This window comes from Myotis davidii, unplaced genomic scaffold (genome assembly GCF_000327345.1).
Source record: "Myotis davidii unplaced genomic scaffold, ASM32734v1 scaffold1, whole genome shotgun sequence".
NCBI classification, from domain to species: domain Eukaryota; kingdom Metazoa; phylum Chordata; class Mammalia; order Chiroptera; family Vespertilionidae; genus Myotis; species Myotis davidii.
In genome coordinates, this window is record NW_006294681.1 from 3362099 (window position 1) to 3384626 (window position 22528).

Below are 22528 nucleotides of genomic sequence, written 5' to 3' on the forward strand. Positions count from 1 at the left end.
ATGTGGAATGAAGTGGGCGGGCATCGGGAGGCCACTATGGCACGGGGCAAGCACTATGGGCAGTCTATCTGAAGTGTACCTGGCGTATAAGACGACCCCCCACTTGGAGGCATATTTTTCAGGGCCAAAAAATCGTCTTATACGCCGGCAAATACGGTACCTCTATGTGGGCACCAGCATAATAATGTAACCTCCATATACTTCTGGAATTGATCAGTGAAGTTTTTATTAATCTATAGAGTGAAATAAACTTTACATCTAATTTTATAAGGTAACCTCTTTGCAATGATACTTAGTTGTTAATTCTGATTATTTAGGTCTGCCCTAATAGGTAGGGATTGTGTATAAAATACTCAGAATATAATTTGTAGTTAAAGGCTATTTTGTACAAAATTTTGGTCTTTACAAATCTCTACCCAAATTATGTGAAATTTCTTGGTGTTTCAAATGTAACCAAATAGGTCGATGCATCATATCTTCTACCTTCTATATTTAATTGCTCTACAACAAACCAAACATTTACCCATCATATTCAATCATGAATTTCTCTAATGCAGAGCTAAAGGTTTTCATAAGAATAAGAATAGTTTTTTTTATCCCATCATAATATGCTTTTAAAAAGCAATACAGATAGAAGTAGCTAGAGCAGAATGGTTGAAAACACTGGCTTTGAAGCTAGAATGCTTTGGTTGGAATCCTGGTTCTGCCAGTTATTAGCCCAATGACTTTGGACAAATTATGTAACCCTTTGTGATTCAGTTTCCCCATCTGACAAATGGAGCTAATAATGGGAACTATCTCATTGGTTTGTTGTAAGAGTTAAATGAGTTAATGTTGAATAGTTCCTCTCACGTAGCAAGCTTTGAATAAATATTAGGTGTAATTAGCTAAGTCCTCCAGTAAAGTAAAAAAACAACAACAACAACTATGGGTACACTTTTGCTAAAGTGACTAAATTTTACATATATGTACACATCAAGTGTAAATGTGTATTAAGTTTATATATTAAGTTTATATAGCATATTTGGATAGAAATCACTATAAATAATAGAGGACTCATCATGTTTCCCATCAATTATTTTCTTTATGATGATTAGTTAAGAATACATGTGACGTTCTAGTTTAAAAATGACATCAGTCTGAGAAGTGTTATTTGGACAATTTGTAGTTTTGAAAATTATTGTGGGAGTCTCAAAATTATGATTAATTAACTTGTCTTTGTGTGACATGTCCACGTGGTTACACAGATCCTCTGCTGCGTGATTATTGGGTGTATGAAGGCTCGCTCACTATTCCGCCTTGCAGTGAAGGTGTCACCTGGATATTATTCCGATACCCTTTAACTATATCCCAGCTACAGGTGAGTGTGGTACCTTAAGTCTTTTAGAGTGAAGTTCTGAGTTAAAGGTTACATTTTGTTTCTGTAAAAGGGAAATGTCGGTTTTATGTTTTAACTCTCTTTAGATCAGTCGCTTCTTTGCAGATGAAAGTTAAATGTCTTGAACTTGTGAAAGCAATTGAAAGGTCAAGGATGAACAAAACCCAGCCATCCTTTATGATCTGTATTTTAAAAGTCAGTTTTTATGGAGTAAATAGAAGTCACTGAAATAGTCAAACTTTTGATTAGTCTAGTTATTCTTTTATGGGGGTTTTCTCAAGCATGGGGAGGAGAAAGGTCTTGGGAGTATAGTGAGAATGCTGGTTATTTCTGTGAGTCACACGTGGGCTCTGAAATAGCTCTTCTTATGATAGCACAGGAAGAATATGTATGAAGAAGGATGAGGTATTTAGAAAGAATACCCTGGGAAGTTCTGGATTGTTCTATAGCCCCACTTTTGGTCACCTCCCTCCCCCACTGTGGGCTCTGAATAGGAGCTATAGATGCTAACGCACAGGGAAGTGACGTGGTGGAGAATGAGGCAGCATAACTATAATGTTTTTAAACAGGGACTTCGATATTATTATAAAAGAGGTACTTTACATGTCTCCTATTCTCCAGGGATCGATGGGATCTCTGTTCTGGAAGGCTATATTTTTCCTTCATGATGAACCTCAAAAGGCTTGAACAATATTCTATAGCAAGCATGTCAAACTCGCGGCCCGCGGGCCACATGCCTCATTTATTTGGCCCGTGTTAGCCTTTGAGTTTGACATGCTTGCTCTACATAAACTAAGTTTTCTTTTAAAATATATTTTATTGATTTTTTTACAGAGAGGAAGGGAGAGAGACAGAGAGTTAGAAACATCGATGAGAGAGAAACATCGATCAGCTGCCTCCTGCACACCCCCCACTGGGGATGTGCCCGCAACCAAGGTACATGCCCTTGACCGGAATCGAACCCGGGACCCTTGAGTCCGCAGGCCGACGCTCTATCCATTGAGCCAAACCGGTTTCGGCAACTAAGTTTTCTTTAATAATATTTTATTATATTCTCTGCCATTTTATAAGTTCACATTTATTGAGTTTATGGTTGTAAATATTTAGAGTTTGGGATATGTATGAGACATCCACGAAGGGGGTCTAATATACAGGTGGTGGTTGAAGCCATAGTGTAGAAGAGGAGAGGAAAGAAGTGCAGAGAACTGAGACTGGCAGTCCTAAGGGGCACACCTTGGAAGAGTTGCCCCCGGGAAAGGTGTGAGAATTTTGAAAGTCAGGAGGTTGATGTGATGTGTGGGAGCCAGGGGAGGTGTGAAGTTCAAGAAGGAGGGAGTAGAGAGATGAAGAGTATCAGATTCTGAGCACACATTAAGTTGAAGACTGAAAAGTTTAATTGGATTTAGCCACAGGGAGAGATCTCAGAATTGGGGATGAGATCGAAGAAGCTACAGCCATGTGTATTTAGCATTACAGTTTTTTTAGGGGTAGTTTTCTTTAAAAGTGGTAAAAAATTTTAGTGAAAAATAAAGTTTTTCTTGATAACAATAAATTTCTATTTTTTTTTTTAAAAAAACTAAGGATTAACCTTGCTGAGCCACAAGAAAGAAAATTCTCAATTTCACTTAGAATTCCATTGAGGATTTCCTTGCTAGTCTGGTGTTGGGAATGTTAATATTGAGCCACATTCTGAATGTCACCCGATGTTCTGTACACGTGAGATAGAATGTTTTACGCTCACATTGACCAGTGTGTTATGCTAAACTTCAGAGATACTACATTGTGCTTTTGGCTCTCACTGGCTTCAAAGAAAACCTTGCTTTGTATCATCCTTCTAAGTAAGGCCAGTGACAACCTAACTATTGCTCACTAAGTCATGTTCCTTGAGAAAGAGGAGCCGAAGCCAATAATCTCACCTGCTCTAGAAAATAGGTGACTTTTGCCCTGGTGGTTAGAGCATTGGCCTGTGCACTGGAGGGTCTCCGGTTCGATTCCCGGTCAAGGGCATGTACCTGGGTTGCAGGTTTGATCCCCACCCTCAGATGCTTGTGGGAGGCAACCAATTGACGTGTCTCTGTCACATTGATGTTTCTCTCTCTTGCTCCCTCTCCCACTCTCCTCTTCCGTCTATCTCTAGAATTAATGGAAAACATATCCTCACTCCTTGAGTGAAGATTTAAAAAAAGAAAGTAGGAAAATAGATGACTTTTTAGTTAGTAGTTTTTCAAGAGAAAAAAATTTAGGTGCAATTAGCACAAAGCTCCCTATAGCATCTGTTCAGAGGGCAACAATGTTAAAATGTGAATGCGCGTGCGCGTGCGCATGTACACACACACACACACACAGAGGCATGTATATTAAAATGCAATTTATAGTGATTTAGAAAAAAGTTATAATCTTAAGAGAATATAAACCAGTCTGTTCTTGACTTACGTGCCTCACTGTTGCTGCTCATACAATTTCAGAGAAAGCAGAGCCAACATAGAAACAGTCTAGAGAAAATAGTAAAAATGAGAATCTGAACCAAGAAAAATTGAGGTCTCATATTATTTCACTTAAGAGCAGAAAAAGAGATAAAGATTGAGAGAATGAGAATTGATATATAAGATAAAAGGAATGGCGAATGGCAGGTGGAGTCTCTACATAGCTGGTGATATTGAGAAATATGAAACTTGTATTGAGGAAAAAATGTTTCATCTTACATCATAGGGTTAACATATGTGATTAAGCTGCTGGCATTAGTATGGAAACAGTTGCTCTCTCGAATACATAATCTGCCACAGGGTAATAATGCCTGCACCAGCCACATTAACCCCTAGAGTGCCGGGGAGTGCGATTGCGCTCCTCCTGTCTTTCGCCAAAAGTGCCGGGCGCTCCTCCTGCAGTGTCACTATTAGATGCTAGCCGTTCACTCTTTATTGACAGATGGCACCTAAGTGCAGATTACTTATGATGCCGAATGTTTGTAGTTCTAAAATTGACCACTGGCATTTATCTGCCTAATTTTTTTACAGGTACTACGATTTTATGAAGTTTACTCAGATTCTGTAGCCCTAAAGCTTCAAAATGGTGCCCAGTTCTAAGTCTGCTTTTATTAGGGATGATCATATTGCTAAATATGTCAGTTATTGCTGTGAAGATGACGATTTTCTGGAAGATATTGGAGAAGGGTGTCCCTCTATTTTAACATGATATGTTTTGTTCAGATTTTCTTTTTCTACTAGTATTTTATAATACAATCAGCAAACAATATGTGTCAAAGATGAAAACAAATGTAGTAAAGGTTTCATTAAGTTTTTGAATATGTCACTTCATTTACTTGCGATTCATAATTTTTTTTCCTAAGCTGTTGTAAAATCATCAAAAATGCCTTGGCAATTTTAGCATCGTTCCTAGGATATCGGTTGGCACTCAAAGGGTTAAAGAGACAAGGTCCAAGTCATAGCGCTTGGACCTGTGACGTGCACAGCAGCTGAGCTGAAGGCAAGGAGGAGTTTTCTGCTGAAGTGTCCGGCTGACAGTTGCACCCATTGTGGGACATTCCCCTCTTCCTGAGAACCAGGGAGTCTAGACTCTGAACTGGAAGTGCCTGCTTAGTTGAAGTTTTCACAGTATACTTGGTTAGCACACCAAATGCTAAGGAAAACACACACAACTGGATGGATTTGAATGAGTGTAATTTTCTTTTTTTTTAAAATATATTTTATTGATTTTTTACAGAGAGGAAGGGAGAGGGATAGAGAGTTAGAAACATCGATGAGAGAGAAACATCGATCAGCTGCCTCCTGCATACCCCCCACTGGGGATGTGCCCGCAACCAAGGTACATGCCCTTGACCAGTATCAAACCCAGGACCTTTGAGTCCACAATATGACGCTCTATCCATTGAGCCAAACCGGCTAGGGCTGTAATTTTCTTTTTCTTTAATGATCAGTCACCACTAAGTGACTTTAAGCAAAACAGTGTTCTAAGCGTTAGGAAGCCAAAGTAAAAAAAATTTTTTTTTCAGCTTTATTGTTATGTTTGGAACTGAGATTCCATGCACATACTAATGTCATTGGATCCAACACCAGAAATTGTAAGACATAGAGCCATTAAAATATGAACAATACTTAGAATTAATAAAATGTGGTATTTTGATATAATAGCATATGTACAAGTATGTGTGCACACTTAAATGCACACACGTGCACAGACACGGATTCATCATTAAGTATTACTCTCTTCTTCCTGTTTCCCCTCCTTTTCCTGCATTCCCCCCACCCCCGACTAATCTACTTCTATTTCTTAACTTACCTATCACCTCAAGTCTGTCTTTGTTATTTCCTGTCCCTTTCAACATCAAATAACACCAATGAAACAAAAGATAATGGATTATGTCCATTATTTTTCACTGTGTGGATCTATGTCTGTTAGAACTTGGAAATCCATTTTCAATTGTGTTTCTTTTCACCTTGCTTCCTCTTCATCCTGCCCCATTCCCTATTTCCTGTGGATTGAAGGCAGGGTGTGTGCCTGGCCTGTGGGGCCTGGGAGCACACCTGGCCTGGATGGCTGAGAAGGTCTGATTATGCCCAGGACTCCTCAGCAGGCCTTTCTTGTTCTTGTGTTCCTCATGGGATTTGAGAGGCTGTTAACCCTAAAACCAAGTTGTTGCAGAGCCACAGTGTGATCATGTTTGAAAATGAGTTCAAGTGCTTTGAAACGATTGTTGTAAATTGTTGCCTGTATCCGTGATTCTCAAAACAGTCTCCTGGAGGTTGCTGGGCCTGTCTCCAGATTTGCTGGCTCAGCAGGTTAGGGCAGGAACTTATTCCAGGAAGCACACTTTGGGAACCACTGTTTTTTATCTACCGGCATTTATCTCCAGCTGTAATTTCGACCAGCACTCTAGCACCAGAATGTTGTTTCTGACAGCTGGCACTAGGCCAGCCCTGTCCAATGGAAACATGATATGAGCCAACTACTAGATTAAAATGTCTAGTAGCCACAGTAAAAAAAAAAAGTCAAAATAAAAGGTGAAATTAATTCAGGTAGTCTATTTGAACACAGTTTATCCAAAGTATCATTTTAACATGTAATCAATACAAAAAAAATCATGATTTTTTGCATTCTTTTTTCATACTGACTTTCAGAGTATCAAATCATGGATATGATTTCTTGCATTCTTTTTTCATACTGACTTTCAGAGTATTCTGCACTTCAGCAGATCTCAGCTTCAGACTAGTGGCATTTCTTTTTTTTTTTTAATATATATTTTATTGATTTTTTACAGAGAGGAAGGGAGAGAGATAGAGAGTTAGAAACATCGATGAGAGAGAAACATCGATCAGCTGCCTCCTGCACACTCCCCACTGGGGATGTGCCCGCAACCAAGGTACATGCCCTTGACCGGAATCGAACCTGGGACCTTTGAGTCCGCAGGCTGACACTCTATCCACTGAGCCAAACCAGTCAGGGCAGACTAGTGGCATTTCAAATGCTCAGTGGCCACATGGGGCAGGTGGCCACTGTGTTGGACAGTGCAATTCTAGAACTTTCTCTCTCCTCTGAGACTCCCCTTTTCCTTTCTTAAAATGCGCTATTTTTAGGCACTTGCGGGAAATTTTGTATATATTTCCTGAGTGTCTTTCATGATAGAGAGCACATCCCCTGTGGTTATATGCTCTGTAAATGTGTAATTTTTGAGTAAGTTTCAGTATGTGTGGCTTATCAGTCACAATCCTAAAGTGAGGATCGTGTGGCCGAGACCAGACTCGGGGTTGGAGTAAGAACACAGTTTCCATCAATGTTCTGGGGAAAGGACGGGCTCTGAGCTCTTCCTCAAACAAGAAAAAGATCAGATTAAAGAGTAAGGGATGGAATGAGGGTTGGTGTATGGATGTGAGGTTAGTACGCAGAAGGGGAAGCGATGATTTGACAGATGGGGTAGAAGAAAATGAAACAAGCAAAACAGCAAGGCTGCAGAACCTGACAGGTGGATAGCTATATACAATCTCTCTCTATGTACATACATGTAGACTGTTTAAGTACAGTTTGCTTTCGGCTTTTTTATTTGATTGCTACCTTAAGGAATTATATTATTCGAATTCACATATCACCATAGTCTGATGATAAAAGAAAATAAGATGAGAACACCAACTTTTATGTGTTAGTTTTCTTTTTTAACATGATAACCAATGATATGTAAGTCCCAATAAGTAAGTCAGTTAGAGGATGTACATAGGATCGTGGGAACTCCTGAAAATAATTAGTGCAGAACCTCAAACCCTGGACATTAGCCCTTTAAATGCACTCATAAAGAAAGCAGCTTAAAAGTTGAACTGTGAGTGAATAGCCTGGTTGGCTCATGAGTCAGTGAAAGTTGGAATAAATGTCTTAACTTAGATCAATTGGAGTGCCACCCAGGTTCAGAGAACAGTGAATATTCAGCGCTGCTGCCTTCAGAAGATGAGGATTTGTCCCCTGGAGAGTGGGATCCCTCTTTTACATTGTTTAAAAACAAATGCCATGCTCAAGTAGCGTAGCATTAAAAATCAACGAAATCACGCATTCGGATATATATGATAATGACAGTCTCTCTACTGCCTGACATTTGAATTGTGTTGAAGACTTTTATCCTGGGATATTATTTTTTTAATTTCTCACTATCTCTCATTTCAGCGTGGGATAACGCAGTATGCACTTGAAACCATTTGAAGTGACTAAAGGGTTTGAGGGGTGGTTACTTCAGAAACATTGGCATTTCAGAAAGACGTGTTTTTCTCTGTCGATGTTTGAAGTCTTCAAAGTGTTGCTATGATCAGAGAAAAGCATTTCTTGTGAAATAGCTCTCTCCAAGAACACAGTGGTCTGAGACTGGCTCGCTGTTGATTCAGATCATCTCGTCTAGAAGCTGTTCTCACTGAAGGTGTGCAGGGGAGGCCTGGAGCTTGAAAGGTTTATCTTCAGTTCACAATATGTAAATATAAAGTTAACCTCGCTTTAAAATAAGCTTCAAAGCCAATGAAAGTGGAGAATTTCTTAAAATACATTGAAGCAGTCAAGTTTCTAGTCCACGTTGCTCACTGGGGACCCTGCCCAAGTTACAGGTTCTGGTGGCAGCTATGACATATGGTTCCATGGAAACTGAATGTGAGGAGGATGATTTTCCATTTTCCCAGTCAACTGGTTTATTTTTTTCAGTCTACTTTCTGCATATAAAATTGGAGTTAAATATTTATCCAAAATGCTAAAGGTTTGACTTCAAAAGAGGTTGGCTAGTAGATATCAAATACCATGTGCTTGGACACTATGCTGAATACTTTTCATGAAATATTCTATTTACTTCTAACACCATCTTTGCCAATACTGTCATTTCATCTCCCTCGTACACATGTAGAAACTGAGGCTTAAAGAGGTGACGTGATTTGGTTGTTGGGGTCTTAGGTGGCAGAGCCAGGATGAGAACCGGCCTTTTGATGATGAGCCCACTGCCTTCACCTGCATAATCTTCCTTTTGAAAAAGCATAGGATCCTCTCACTGACCAGGGTCCTTCCCACTCTTCCCCTACAGAAAACTGAGTGAAATACATTCCACAAATAAGTACAGGGGATTCTCATGCAGCCTCAGCTCTCGAAACCTCCCAGACGTGGCCTGAGATAATTGCCACTCATATCCCCACTTGAAGACCCTGAGAAGGTCTAGTGACATTATGTAGATTAAATAGCCAATTGCTCATCTGACTGGCATCTTTATACAAATATAGATATTACTTTAAAAAAACAGGACAGTTGACACCTAGACTTAGGAAATCAAACAGTATTGGAGACATGGAAAAATAAAAGATTGGAAGTCAGATTTCTAACCTGGGTTCTGATCTAACAAGCCATTTAATTTACCCCCAACTCTATATCCCAACATGTATATGTAGGGATTGGATTAGAATCTTGTGAGATTCAACTCCTTTGGGGTCAGTGAACTTCTACTTCAGAAAAAATGCACAGGTAAAAATTTTGCATGTCATTCAGGGGTTTCATGGGCTCCCTCAAGTCTGTAAGAGATTTTAGATTTTTATTAGTATCCCTGTGTCAGTTGCTTCCTTGAATTTTCTTTCACTTTATGAATGTGAAGACTCTATGGCTATGTTGTATGAAGAAACCTTTGTGGATATAACCCTCTGATATACAGTGGACTTTTGGTGGATTGATGCTGGTCAAATCACATTTGCTCAGCGTCCATGCAGGATGTAGGTTCTCTTGATTGGACTAGAATTTCTGAAGAGGTGGCCATGGATCTGGGAAAAAAGCAGGTGGGCTTGGAAGTGTCAGACTTGGTTAATTTGGAGACTTTCTTAACCTCTTTAGTATCAATTTCTCCTTTTGCATAAGGAATGAAGACTGAGTCATGTGATTCTGAGGCATTTAAATGAAATAGCAGACAGTGAGCCCTGTAGATAAGTCATTCCCTATAGATGGGAATGAGCCTGGTGGTGTTCCTCACATGTCTGCTTGTTGCTTACATACTTCTCAGAGGGCCATGTCTGGCAGGCTACGGGCTCTTAGGGGGTACAGACCTGGCAGGTCAGAGAAACTGCTTTCTGGCTGATGGGAAAGGCCCCTGGGGACTATGGGAACAACCTCTTCCCAGGTAAAGGGAAACCTTGGGGACCTGGAGAGGCCACCTGAGAAAGGGAAATGAACTTGAAAATTGACATTGTTAAAGGAGGGAGTTGGGCTTAAAGTTTTGGGAAATTAGAGGTATTCTTTGGACCTGCGTTCTCCAAAGGACTGGAAAAGCAGCAGGAAGAGCAGCAAAGAGAGTCTTTTGAAGGAAACCTCCATCTAATAAATCTAACATTTAATCAGTGTTAACGTACAGTAACATCAGAACTTATTCATTAAAGATATACTTGGGAAGCCTATGAGAACACGTGCATTCATTCACTCTTTCTTATTCTCCTACTGGCAGGCATGAAAGATTTTTGAGAGAGGTGCATATCATATTTGCATTAATAAGTCCAGCAGGTTTTCATGACACCTGTACTTCTCTGGTCTTCATTTTTCTTGTGCAAGGATCATGGCTAATGTCTTAGGGCTGGAAGAATTAAGTTTGTTTTCCTGTTTTTGAAGTTTAGTTTTAATTTTCTCTTTTAATCGTGGCAATGTATGCATATGTTAAGTCATTCTTGTTAATGTCTGGTAAAGGATTAATCTATATTGTTCCACTTTCATTTTCAGATTGAAGAATTCCGCAGGCTGAGGACACATGTGAAGGGGGCAGAACTCGTGGAGGGCTGTGATGGGATTCTGGGAGACAATTTTAGACCCACGCAGCCACTTAGTGACAGAGTCATCAGAGCTGCATTTCAGTAGCCAAAGGGAACGGGAACAAGCCCGGCTGCCTCCGGTACGTGCGGGTTAAGTAAGGATGTGGGCACATGGTTGTGTAAACCTACCAGACCAGAGGTACTCTCCTGGTGATCCTGATAACTCAGCAATATGAATTTTATTTTGATAAAATTTATGACACATTCTCAAGCCCTGTTAATTTAGAAGTGAGGTGGCTTTAAAAAAAATTTCAACCATTGTTGGAAAGAATCTGCAATCCTCAGATTTTCCCACTAGAGCAGCCTTTCATTCCAAATGTTGCTTTAATACAGATTCTCCTAAGGACAGAGAAACAGGGATATGCAAGCACCCCTTTAGTACTGTACTGTACTGTGTTGAATCCCTGAAGCTTCAGCAGTCACTGCCTCATGACAGAGGAACGTGAAGGAAGGGACTGGAGGAGTGTGTGAGCTTCAAAGCTGACCCTTATTGTCTGACACAGATTTGATTGTATTGTTTTTGGGGTAGGAGACGGCAGATCTGTCATGAATGAAAATACTTGTCCTATGGAAGTGCTATTATTTGATAATTAAGAAGCACTGGTTAATAATCAGAATATGGTATTTTTTGATTGATTAAAACATAATATATATATTTTAATATATTAAATTCAATATATGGATTCCTTATATTAGCTAACAAAACATCATAAACATGGGAAAGATAAAGTCTACAGAAATGACTGTACACTGCATTATTTCTTTACCTTGTAAATTGCCTAAGAGTGTGTACATAGGTCAGCACGTGGCCGGCAAGCCACTGCTTCCCATAAGAGAGTCGTATCTGTTGAAATAGTTTTCTAGGTAAGCAGGACAGAGCTTTCACTGTTTATTGGACCATTGGGAGTAGATCGTCACACATTAGGCGAGCGGTACAATGAGTAGAAATCTCTGGCGTCCAGGAGCTCACAGTCTCATGAGCTAGACAGTCAACACAGGAATTGCAAAAGCTGATCGTTTGTCCATGTGTTTCCCAATCCAGTCTCCGTGCCTCTCTGTTATTACTACACTGTATGTACCAGTACTCCAGCCAGACTGTCCGTTTACATCTGTGATTGTGCTTTGCTCACTCAGTCCTTCCCGCCCCGCCTTTTGCCTATTGAAATCCTTGCTACCCTCCAGGCCCAACTCAAATACCACTCTCAGCAGTAATTCTCTGCTTCTCCTCTAAATTGTACCTCTCCTTTCACATTATTTCTCCCATTTAACTTTGTGTATTTCTTATTTTTTTTTGTTAGATTTCAAATTTCTTGAGGATTGAAACACGTTTATTTTACTTTGAATCCATCATGACACATAAACTTTGTATCTTGAATGTCCAGGCAAATTAGAAGTTCCTTAGCCCTATAATATCCTATATTCCAGTCATTCATTCACTCTCAGTTTCTATGTTAGATACTACAGTGCCTTTCACCCTCCTAGTTTTGAAGTTGATGACCAGGCAAGTTGCCTTTGGTAGGAATGAGAAGAAACTTGTAGTAACTCCATGAATGAGAACAAAGAAATGTAGCGATGGAGATTTCTGATAGTGGGAATATCTTTTGGAAAGGTCCCAAGTGGCTACTCCTTGTGGAGGAGGTAAAAATTTAATGCACTGGGGTACCTGAAGGAAGACCCTATGAGCCTGAGGATAGAAATCAAAGCGGGAAGTTAGGCAGGGCCCATTCTAGGAGGGCTTGCCAGCCATGTGAAAGCATCTTTATTTTGTTGATGCATTGAGAACATATACAGACCTTTACTCAGGGGAGTGGCCTGATCCCATGTATGTTTTCAGTAGATCACAGGGACTGAAGATCGAATGCACTAGATTATAGTGGAGGGACATTGCAGAAGTCAGCTCGGTGGCCAAGGTGAAAAACATGGAGGCTCGGATTCTGATGAGCAGTGGAAGGAGAGAGACGTTCATGTATGTGAGACAGACCTTGAAGGTGATAGCTAGTGACAGATTGGATGAGGTAGAAGAGGGTGGAAATATCAAAGATGAGTTTTGTGTGGATAGAGTGTAATTGAGTGACAACAGGAAAGCTGGAGGAGGCTCTGTTCAGGATAGAAAGGAAGATAAAGAGTTGAGTTGGGATGGTAATAGCTTGGAAACCCCGGGGGCTGGGTCCCAGTGAGGTAGGGGAACCCGAGTCTGCTGCCACCACCTCTCCAGCCTGTTCCACGTGGCCCATGTGGGCACCGTCTTTATCGTGATGATCCCTGGCTTCCAGATCAACCACTGGGACTTCTTTGGGCCCTGGAAGCTTACGGCAGCCGAGACCCACATCATGAAGTTGGCAGAGGTGGAGAAGTTAGCTGATGAATTGCATGTGCCGTCTACCCCCGGAATGATGTTTGGTGACAATGTTTTAAGAATGCAGAATGGTTCTGCCTTGGGATTGAGTCCATACTACAGATGTTTTAAGATGTGTAAACAACTGCCAAGGAAGCCTCAAGTAGCCTGGATGGAGGGTGAACATTCCAGGGAGGTTATTAAACTCTCCGATTGAACCTATGCAATAGATTATAAAGGAACATTACATGGAGAATCACTCAAGTTAAAGGTAAATCATATAGATACAGTGCAGTTGAAAGCCAGAGAGCAGATTAATTTTTTTGCAGAAGTTCCCTTGTTTGAGGATGAACTTCATGATCATGGAGTTTCAAGTCTAAGTATGAAAATTAGAGTAATGCCTTCCAGCTTTTTCCTGCTGTTGCAGTTTTTCTTGTGAATTGATGGAGGGCTTATCAGGATGAATGACAGGACACTTTACCACGAGGCTGACAAGACCTACACGTTATGAGAAGATACATCACGAGAGAGCAAAATTGCTAATTTAGTCCACGTTTCACCTTCCCTCTTCACGAAACCTAATGAAATATCACAGTATTTACCGATCAAAGAGGCAGTTAGTGAGAAACTAATATTTCCAGAAAGAATTGATCATAACCCCACAGACTCACAAGAAAATGCATCTGTGGAGTACAATGTGATGTACCATATACTCACCGAGGAATCTGATGGAGACCTTGGCTATGTGGATGAGGGAATTTTTATTATGCGTCTTATCTAGGTGCAGATTTTTCTGTAGCCTTTAAGGGGAGTATAAAAAAGATTGTTTTAGGCAGTTTCCACTTTCCGCCACCCTCCCAAAAAGAGCTGAGTTGGTGCATGTTGAATGAGAGATGCTTGTCACTTACCAATAGTGGATCCACCATGAAGGTAGCTGGAATTTTGAGAGTGGAGATCAGAGAAGAGGCCTAAACTAAATATGGGGGTTGTTGGCATAGAGATTAAATATATATGTATAATGTTCTAATGCTGCATAGGCATTAATTCATTAAATGTTCATACAATCTTTGAGTCTTTACAGGTACATTAACCAAAGCACAGAGAAGTTAGGTCAGTTGCCCAAAGTAATGCAGTTGTGCAGCAGACCTGGAAGTGGGACCCAGGCAGCTGGACGGAGGTCAGAGTGTCTCCACACTGGCGGTCAGGGTGGAGGATGCTGAGCAATGCGTGTTGCCACGGGACAAAGTTGAGCGTCAAGGGAGGAGGCAGAGATGCTATGTGATGGCAGAGGCTTCAGCAGCAGAGAGGGGATGAGATTGAAGGAGACTTTAAAAAAATTGACATATACTTGACATAGAACATTGTGTAAGTTTAAGGTGTACATGGTGTTGACTTGATTCACTTACATTTTGCAATGTGATTACCATTGTAGCATTGGCTAACAGTGTCACATACATATCATTTCTTTTATTGTGGTGAGAATGAGACTTCTTTTTTTAAAACAAAAGAAATAGTGGAACTTTTCTTTATGCTGAGGAGGGTGAGCCAGCGGATGGAGGGGCTGAAGATGCTGTTTCTCAGAGGGGAATCCTAGCTGTGAAGTGTCTGAAAAGTTGAAAGGGGATGAAATCCTAAGCAGATTTGTAGATTGACTTTTGTAAGAGAACGGATACTTGATGTGCTGTAATAGGAAGAAAGAAGAGGTGGTGGTTTATAGACTTTGTGACTTGCTTTTATTATTTAAAGAAGAATGGGGTAGCAGCCAGGAGGGGCCAGAGCAGCAGGGAGGATGGGAGATTGGAGCAGGAGAAGGGTGCAAGGGTGGGCTCACAGGAGCCACCCAGTAAGAGGGGCAGGAAGTGAGGTGTGATGAGGTTTGTTCAACATGAATTAATGACTTTCTCCAGCCTAGGCTTCATATACTGTCTGTGATTACCAGTGACTGTACATGACCCTTTTTAATGAAATAAGATTATCTTGAATTTTTGATCTGTATCATCCTAGACCAGAGGTGCCTCTCTAAATATCTAAATAACCATCACTGTTTTATCTCTCTTACACACACACAAGCACAAGACTTTAATGTTAATGAGATTATGTATATTTCAGATACTTCATATTCACTGTATGATAGGAAGGTAATGTATAATTTTGAAAATCTTAAGTCAATTACAATTTAGGTATTTTGAAAAAGAGGATGGATTCATATCCTTTTTTTTGGAGGCTGAGATTACTTAAAGGAGGTCATTTTTCCAGAAATTCCTAAGAATGGTGCAGGAATTCTTTCAAAGGCGACCCCAATTCTGACTTCATTCTTTTATGAATACATTTTTGATCCTTTTATCTTGAAATATGTTATACAAATCTAGTTATAGTTCTACATAAAAATTATATTGGGAAATCAGACTTATGGATGTGTGCTTTTATTTGATATTTAATAATGCCCTAAGGCAGTAATTCAAATTTTTATTAAAGTGAAATGATTTGACAGTCAGACTTTGAATTTAATGCATGAATGTTTCATTTAAGCTCTTGGAACTGAAAAGGAAAAAAAGAAGCCCACACTTTTTTCCTGGTAGTTCTCTAAAAAATGTTTCAAATAATTTAGATTTATTTTAACTGTGTTTTACTAAAATAACTTTAGTTTTGGGACTTAAAATGGCATTTTTTTTGCATGACATGTCTAGACATCTGCAAGGCTTTGATAACCAAGACTTATTATTCCCATGAATAATCTGTAACTCTTTGTATTACCACTGCAGAAGTAAAAAGTCTGATTTTGTACTTGTACAGAGAGTTAGCATATAACTCACCCAGGTGCACTGCTAGTTCAGATTTCTGGGAGCCAGTTGACATTAAATAGTTCTTTACCTATTGAATTTTCTATAGAAAGACTGGAAATATCAAAACTTAATAATAACAAACAAAAAATATGGCCAAGCATTAGGCCCAGTTTCTTTGTTGCTCTTGGTGTCATAATATTGGTACTAATCTATCAATGAAATCATTATTTGCCTATTTCTTTCATTGAGTATTATCCCATTTTTAAAAGGCTATTCTTACTGTTTAGTCCTATCTATTTCCCCTGTGACTCAGGTATTGTTAAACTGCACACATGCTTACAGTAACTATAATTAATTATAATTATTTATTTTCTGTAAAAAGGAATACCACAAAGCTCTTTAAATATTTCCTTTTTTTCCCCTATCTTAAAAGGGGAAATGTAAGTATGCCCCAAATAGATTTTTAAAAATGCCCAAAAAATGTAGAAGGAAAAAGAGGGGTGATTAAGCAACCTTCTCTGAACAGTTGCTTTGTCAGACTTGGCCCTTGTAATTCTTTCTGGGTCTTTGTAGTCACCCTTGGCTGTGTTGAATTCTTCTCCACGTATACTTTTGCAATTGATAATGTTGTCTTTTGAGCGTTAATGTAGCTATAGCTAGCATCAATTCCATATCGGTTTTCTTTTATAACCTAAAAGAGCTATAGGGGATAAAAGGATAAGGCATTATAGGAAAGGAGGGGCTATGTGGGAAAGAGAGAATGTCAACTTAGAATGACCACTTAGGTAAAAGCTGCTATTATGCGTTCTGGATAAATGGAAAGCTCAAAGCCATGCTTTTAGTCAATAGAACCTGGACTCTCCTCAGTCTAATAGTTAAACATGATGCACAGCATTAGGGTGAGGAATGCAAGCTCGATGGGTATTGCTGTTTTCTATTTACTGTATCATATAGAACTTCTTGAAAATATGGAATGAATTTCCTAAAGGGTTTCAAAATGATTTCAGGAAGAGGCCCTAATACCAAGGGTGTTCAGCCTATCTATTGTGTTTTGATTATGTGATATAAAATTGTTATTAACCCAAGACTGAACATATCAAAACTGTATAGGCATTTCTTCAAAATTACTAAACAAAGGGAATATTTCCTGCTTCCATATTTGTCCTTCCCCCCTTTAAAGAATAGTTTATTGATTTTTAGAGAAAAGGAAGGGAGAAGATAGAAACATAGATGTGAGAGTGTAACATTGACCTGCTGCCTCCTGCACGCCCCCCACCTCAGATCAAGCTGGCAACCCCAGCATTTGCCCTGACTGGGAATCAAACCAGAAACTGGTGATGGGATGACGCCCAACCGAGTCACACTGGCCAGGGCCTTTTCCCCTTTTGTATGTTTTAGAAATGTTAATTATTTATTGTGCATAACAATTCCAGAATAATTTAGTGCCCCTCTTCCCCCATGAATTCAAACAAAATTGTGTTTGGGCAGAAGAAAAGAGACCATTTTGCAGTCATGGGCCAACTTGTATGTTGAACATTAATATATTCTGATACCTTAAATCGATTTTTTGATTTTAAACCTGAAGGATATATTTTCCTTAAGAAAATCACTGAGAACAGGTTATCGCCTCTAAACATGTTCTGTTATGCCTTTCATCTCATGGATGCTCATTTTTGGTAATTTCCTCAAATCAAAATTTTAGCTTTGTTTTTCTACTTTGCGACTTATGGAAACCTTATAGAGAGGTATTCATGTCAGTTTCTTTCTCCTTTATATCTTGTCTATTCTCTCTAGGTCTCTTTCCTGTGATAAAGTTCACAGAGGTTTAGGGAAGCAGAGGCGGCATAGAACTGGGGAACTGTAAAACCCCAGCACTCACTTCCTGCCACAGTCCTCCCCGCTCAGCCTGACGGCCTGCTCTCTCCGTAGGTGACTCACCTATACCCACAGCTTCAGTTGCCACCAAACACAGATAGCCCCCTCCTTTATATTCCTGCACCAGGTCTCTCTAGGAAGTTCTAGAATTGAGTGCCTGACTGTCAGTCTGACTTTTCTTTTGGGTGTGTCAAAGGCATCTCCAACTCAACATATACGAGACTGAATTTATGATGTGCCTTCATAGACTCGGCTCTCCAAGTTTTCCTAGAAACCTGAGTCACACTTGACACTCCTCTTCCTCACCTCACCTCACCTCACCTTTCCATGTATCATCCAGTTTTAGGTTTTCCTTCTGATACCTCCAAATGTATCTATCACAACCCAAAAAGTTAGCTTCATCTCTCACCTAGACTGTTGCAAGGGCATTCTTTCTCTCTTCTACATAGGATTGTTCGAGAAAGATTTATAAAAATGACAGACATTGATGACACAACACTCAAACGTGTGTGCCAACTCTTGAGGGATTGGCATAAGGGTGTTGAGTAGGATTCTGAATCCACACCTGAGCACAGTGGAACACAGTGACATAACTAATTGTCACCATTTGCCATACGAGGCTGGTGGTGGTATTGTGGTTTGTTATTGCCATCCACGTGAACTATAGTATTGTGGGCATCTGATTTAAATGTTTCAGCTTTTAGCAGTCCATCGCCTTAACCACTCGGCCACCTCATCCACGACATGTTTCAGCTTTTAAAGTACAGTCTTTTAAATGGGCGTTGGAAAATTGATCTGCATTAGATCTACCAATATGTAGCTTGGTGCTAGCAATTACAAGGAAATACAGAAACATGATGAAATTATGAAGTTCTCTACTTTCTTGTTAATATTTTCATTTCATTATGTGATAGTTAAGGTCCTGCTGATTATGCTGGCAAGCTGCTTACATATAGCACAACCTGGGATATGTGAAATCTCTGCATGGAAATGAACATGGCCTGATAGTGTACGGGCACTTCCTCTTTGTTAGGGGTGGGAGCCATCTCCTGTAAGTTAGAGAAGAAGCCGCATTAGAGGAAAGGTGGATATTGACATCACTCTCACAAAGGTGAGACAATGTCTTTTAAAATATAAAAAAATACAAAAAAAAGCAACACAAAAATTTTGCTCATTTATCTTGGAGATATTTCTATGTTAATACAGACAGGTTTGCCTTGTTCTTTTGGCTACTTCAGGTTTAATTAAACAAATATTCTAGATAAAACTTTTAACAAAACAATAATCTAGACAATGCCCAATATCCTGGACAAAGTCCAAAATATTTATTAAATAATATGGAGGTTTCCCTAATCAATCAAGTTGCCACTAGACAACACGTTCTCAAATAAGTGAATTGCTACATTTTCGTTTTCCATTACAGTGCTTTAAACTCTTTCAAAATTTCTGAATTCTTCTCATTTCAGTGGTCACAAACTCATAAAGGCCTTTAGGCCTGGTCTGCATAAAATATTTTCCAGGACATCTTAGAAGCATGGCGTTGAATTGGATCTCAAAAAGTTATTTAATCTAGTCTTCTGCCCAAAGTGGTCTTCAACCAAATTATTCCAGATGGTTGCTCCCCTTATCTGGAAACAAACAGGAGAACAAACCTGTGTTGTCTGAGAATACCTACTTCAGAGTTTTTTACTGCTGCCCAATTCAATGAGAAAAAACCCCCACAAGAAATACTATCTGTAAAGTATTAACTAAATTGGAATGCCATTCTGATAGTAATATTTTTATGGTTTGCTGTAAATAAATATCTTTTATTAATGTAATGGGTTAGATTCCAAGTATCCCAAGATTTATGTTTCTTTTTCTTTTTGCAGCATGCGTGAAGTCCTGTAACCTTTATGCTGCAGAGAAACTCATAATTTTTCACAGATATGAATGTTCATTCTGATTTCAGTATGGGGACAACCAGCGGTTCTCTAATATCTTTTCTTTAAAGAATGATTATATTTAGTGGTTCCCAGCAATAAAATCACTGTAATTAGGAATAAGAGATTGTAAATAATAATAACAATGTTATTAATCATCTAAGTTAGTCATTTATGGCACATTCCTGTACTTGAAATATTTCCATAGGAAATAATGCTAAAATCCACATTTACTTATAATTAGGCATATTACAAACCTTCTCTCATTATAATAGTTGCCCAAATCCCAATTCAACTTAATTTCCTTGAATCTGATTTCTGGACTAAAAGCATTAAGCTTGAACTAGTGAAAAATGTATAATATGTGCTTCAATTAAGAAGTAATTAGATACTCAATCACCCTTACAACACACCAGGGATTAGGGAGGAAGGAAGAAAAATATGATGCACTGTAGTGTATAAAATAGTTTTGTTAATTAGTTTAGTGCTAATTGAGATTGAGAAAGTGTCAAGGTATCATAACATAGGTTTACTTCTGAATTGCTTTAAAAGCTAATAGTGTTTAATATTTTAGGATACTTTGATGCAGAGAAGGGTGGAAATGACCCAGCTATATGATTTACCCTAGAGTTTTGATTGAAGTTTATGCATTCATTCTAAGGTATACACATTAGTGAGTGATGGAAGGTAAAAACAAATGCTGTTTTATATTTCATACATTCTGTTGTATTTTACATCTAATTTAATCCTCACAACAATTCTGTGAGGTATGTGTGTTTATTTTCATTTTAGAGATAAAGAAAATGAGACTGAGAGGGGTTGAGTAACTTGCTCAAGGTCACAGCCATTAAAGTGCAAAGCAAGGATGCAAACCCAGGTAGGTTTAACTGCAACCCCTCAGCTCGTTCCCCTGCACCCCATTTCAAATAGCAAAGGGCAGAACATGATGAAGGCCTTTCTATCTGTGCCTCCTTCTCTCTTTTAGAAAAGTTCCTGGGAGTGAGGTTTCTGGGGGAAAAGGACATGCCTGGTTTTGTTTGGGGTAACATATTGCTAAAACCCCCTCTATCAAGGGTTATATTAATTTTTTGCTTACATCATTGACTGAATCCTTTATAGAGGGTGTTTTTGCCATTTATCTGTATCAGTCCCTTTGTATGCCTCTTCCCTCTCTCTCATCTTTTTACTCTTCACGTTCTTGAGATGTTTTCATCTCCATCTACCTATTGAAATGGCTGTGGCAAAGTCATCTTTGCTTTCTTTCTCCTTTTTTTTTTTCTTTGTTCCCATATCTCCACATATAATACATGGTCATGGAAGAAAATTCAGACAATACAGAATAAAAGGAAGAGGGAGCCAGCGTTTCTCAAGCCCTCCTCCCTGGATGGCTGTCACTAGTGCCGGGTGTTCGGGTGCACATGGGTGAGCTCTAGCACCGTGGGGGACGGCTCGGGTGCCATTCTGACTCCACCACTAATTAGCTGTGTGACCTTGAAAAAGTTACCAATATCTCTAAGTCTCTTTTTTTCATCACTTAAAAAGAAGACGGTCATAGTGTCTACCTCATAGGGTGGTTGTGAAGATAGGATGAGATAATGTAATCGAAGTTGCTTAACATGGTTTTGGTTCATAGTGTAAGTGTTCGATAAATGTTACCTTTAACATTATTTGTGTCCATTTGATCTCTCCTAGGCATATATTTCATATGGATATGCATACATATTGTGTTTCTTATGGTATTATGTTATACAGACTGTTTTCTATCTGCTTGATGATACATCTTTTCATGTCATTGAAGAGATGGCATACTTTTAAATGATTGTACTAAGTTGCCTTTAATATGTAACAAAATTTATTGAGCTATTTCTCTATTATTATACATTTATGTCATTTCCAGTATTTAGCTATAATCAACAATACTATGTTTAATTTATGCATTTATTACCTTAAAAATTCTTAGTAATAATATTACTGGCTCATAGAGTTAATTGTAATATATATATTACAAATTGCTCTTCCCCAAGAGTTGTATCAGCTTATGTCCCCACTAACCATGTGCCCAACTACACATTTATTTCTCTTTGCCTTTATTAACATTGAGTATTTTCAATTTTTTTTATTCTTGCTGATCTGATTAAAAATGACTGCTGCATTATATTAAGTATTCCTGTGAATGCTTGATTTGATTCCTGAATTTCCTATTCTGTTCCATAATCTGTCTATTCATGAGCATCGACCAGGATGTTTGTGGCAAGAATGCATATTTTAGTGTCTTGTAGGACAAGGTCCCTGACTGATCCTTTTGACAGAATTTTCCTGGCTATTTTCACGTGTTTAATTCTTCCAGAAAAAAATATAGGATCATTTTATCAGAAAGACTGACATAAAGAATATAAGAAAAAGAGGGTGAGTAAAAGAGAAAAGGAAAGGAAAAAAGAATCTTGCTAGGATTTTTCATTTGGATTGCATTGAATAGATAGCGTAATTTGAGAATTGATATCTTTACATTATTAAATCTTAGTTAAGGAACAATGCACAGGTGTATGCTTATTAAAATTTTTTATGTTCTTTATACTTGTATAGTTTTCTCACCAAATTTATCCCAGGATGTGTGCATTTGGGCTCTGGAGTCACCCTGGGTGTTGGTTGATGAGGAACACAGCATGTCCACTTGCTGCTCCACAACTTGTGCAAATCACTGATATTCTTTCAGCCTCAGTTTCCTCATACATGAAGTGGAGGCACTGGGAGTCACACCTTTTAAAGATGTTGTGAGGATTAAATGAAAATGGTAAAATGCTCAGGACAGTACTTAGCCAAGGGCTAGCATTCAACAAATGTGAGCTATTACTATCAATTTTGATTAGTGATATTTCCCATTATATTCTTACATTGGTTAATATTATTTCATTGAAAAAATAATTGCT

General features: G+C 38.8%; 1 protein-coding gene and 1 pseudogene across 2 annotated transcripts in view; both read left to right on the forward strand.

Moving 5' to 3' along the window:
• CA8 (carbonic anhydrase VIII) overlaps window positions 1-22528 on the forward strand; it is a 79920-nt gene that overhangs the window by 50698 nt on the left and 6694 nt on the right. Inside the window, exons 7-9 of one of the 2 annotated variants that reach the window (XR_435944.2) lie at window positions 1248-1360; window positions 10598-10766; window positions 20394-20478. Coding sequence is in view for 1 of the 2 variants with exons in the window: in XM_006769050.2 (XP_006769113.1) it covers window positions 1248-1360; window positions 10598-10732 (248 nt within the window). In the remaining variant the exon portion in view is untranslated. The remainder of the gene's footprint in view (window positions 1-1247; window positions 1361-10597; window positions 10767-20393; window positions 20479-22528) is intronic. The other variant, XM_006769050.2, reaches the window with a different exon arrangement.
• On the forward strand, window positions 12890-13480 carry LOC102774128 (annotated as a pseudogene).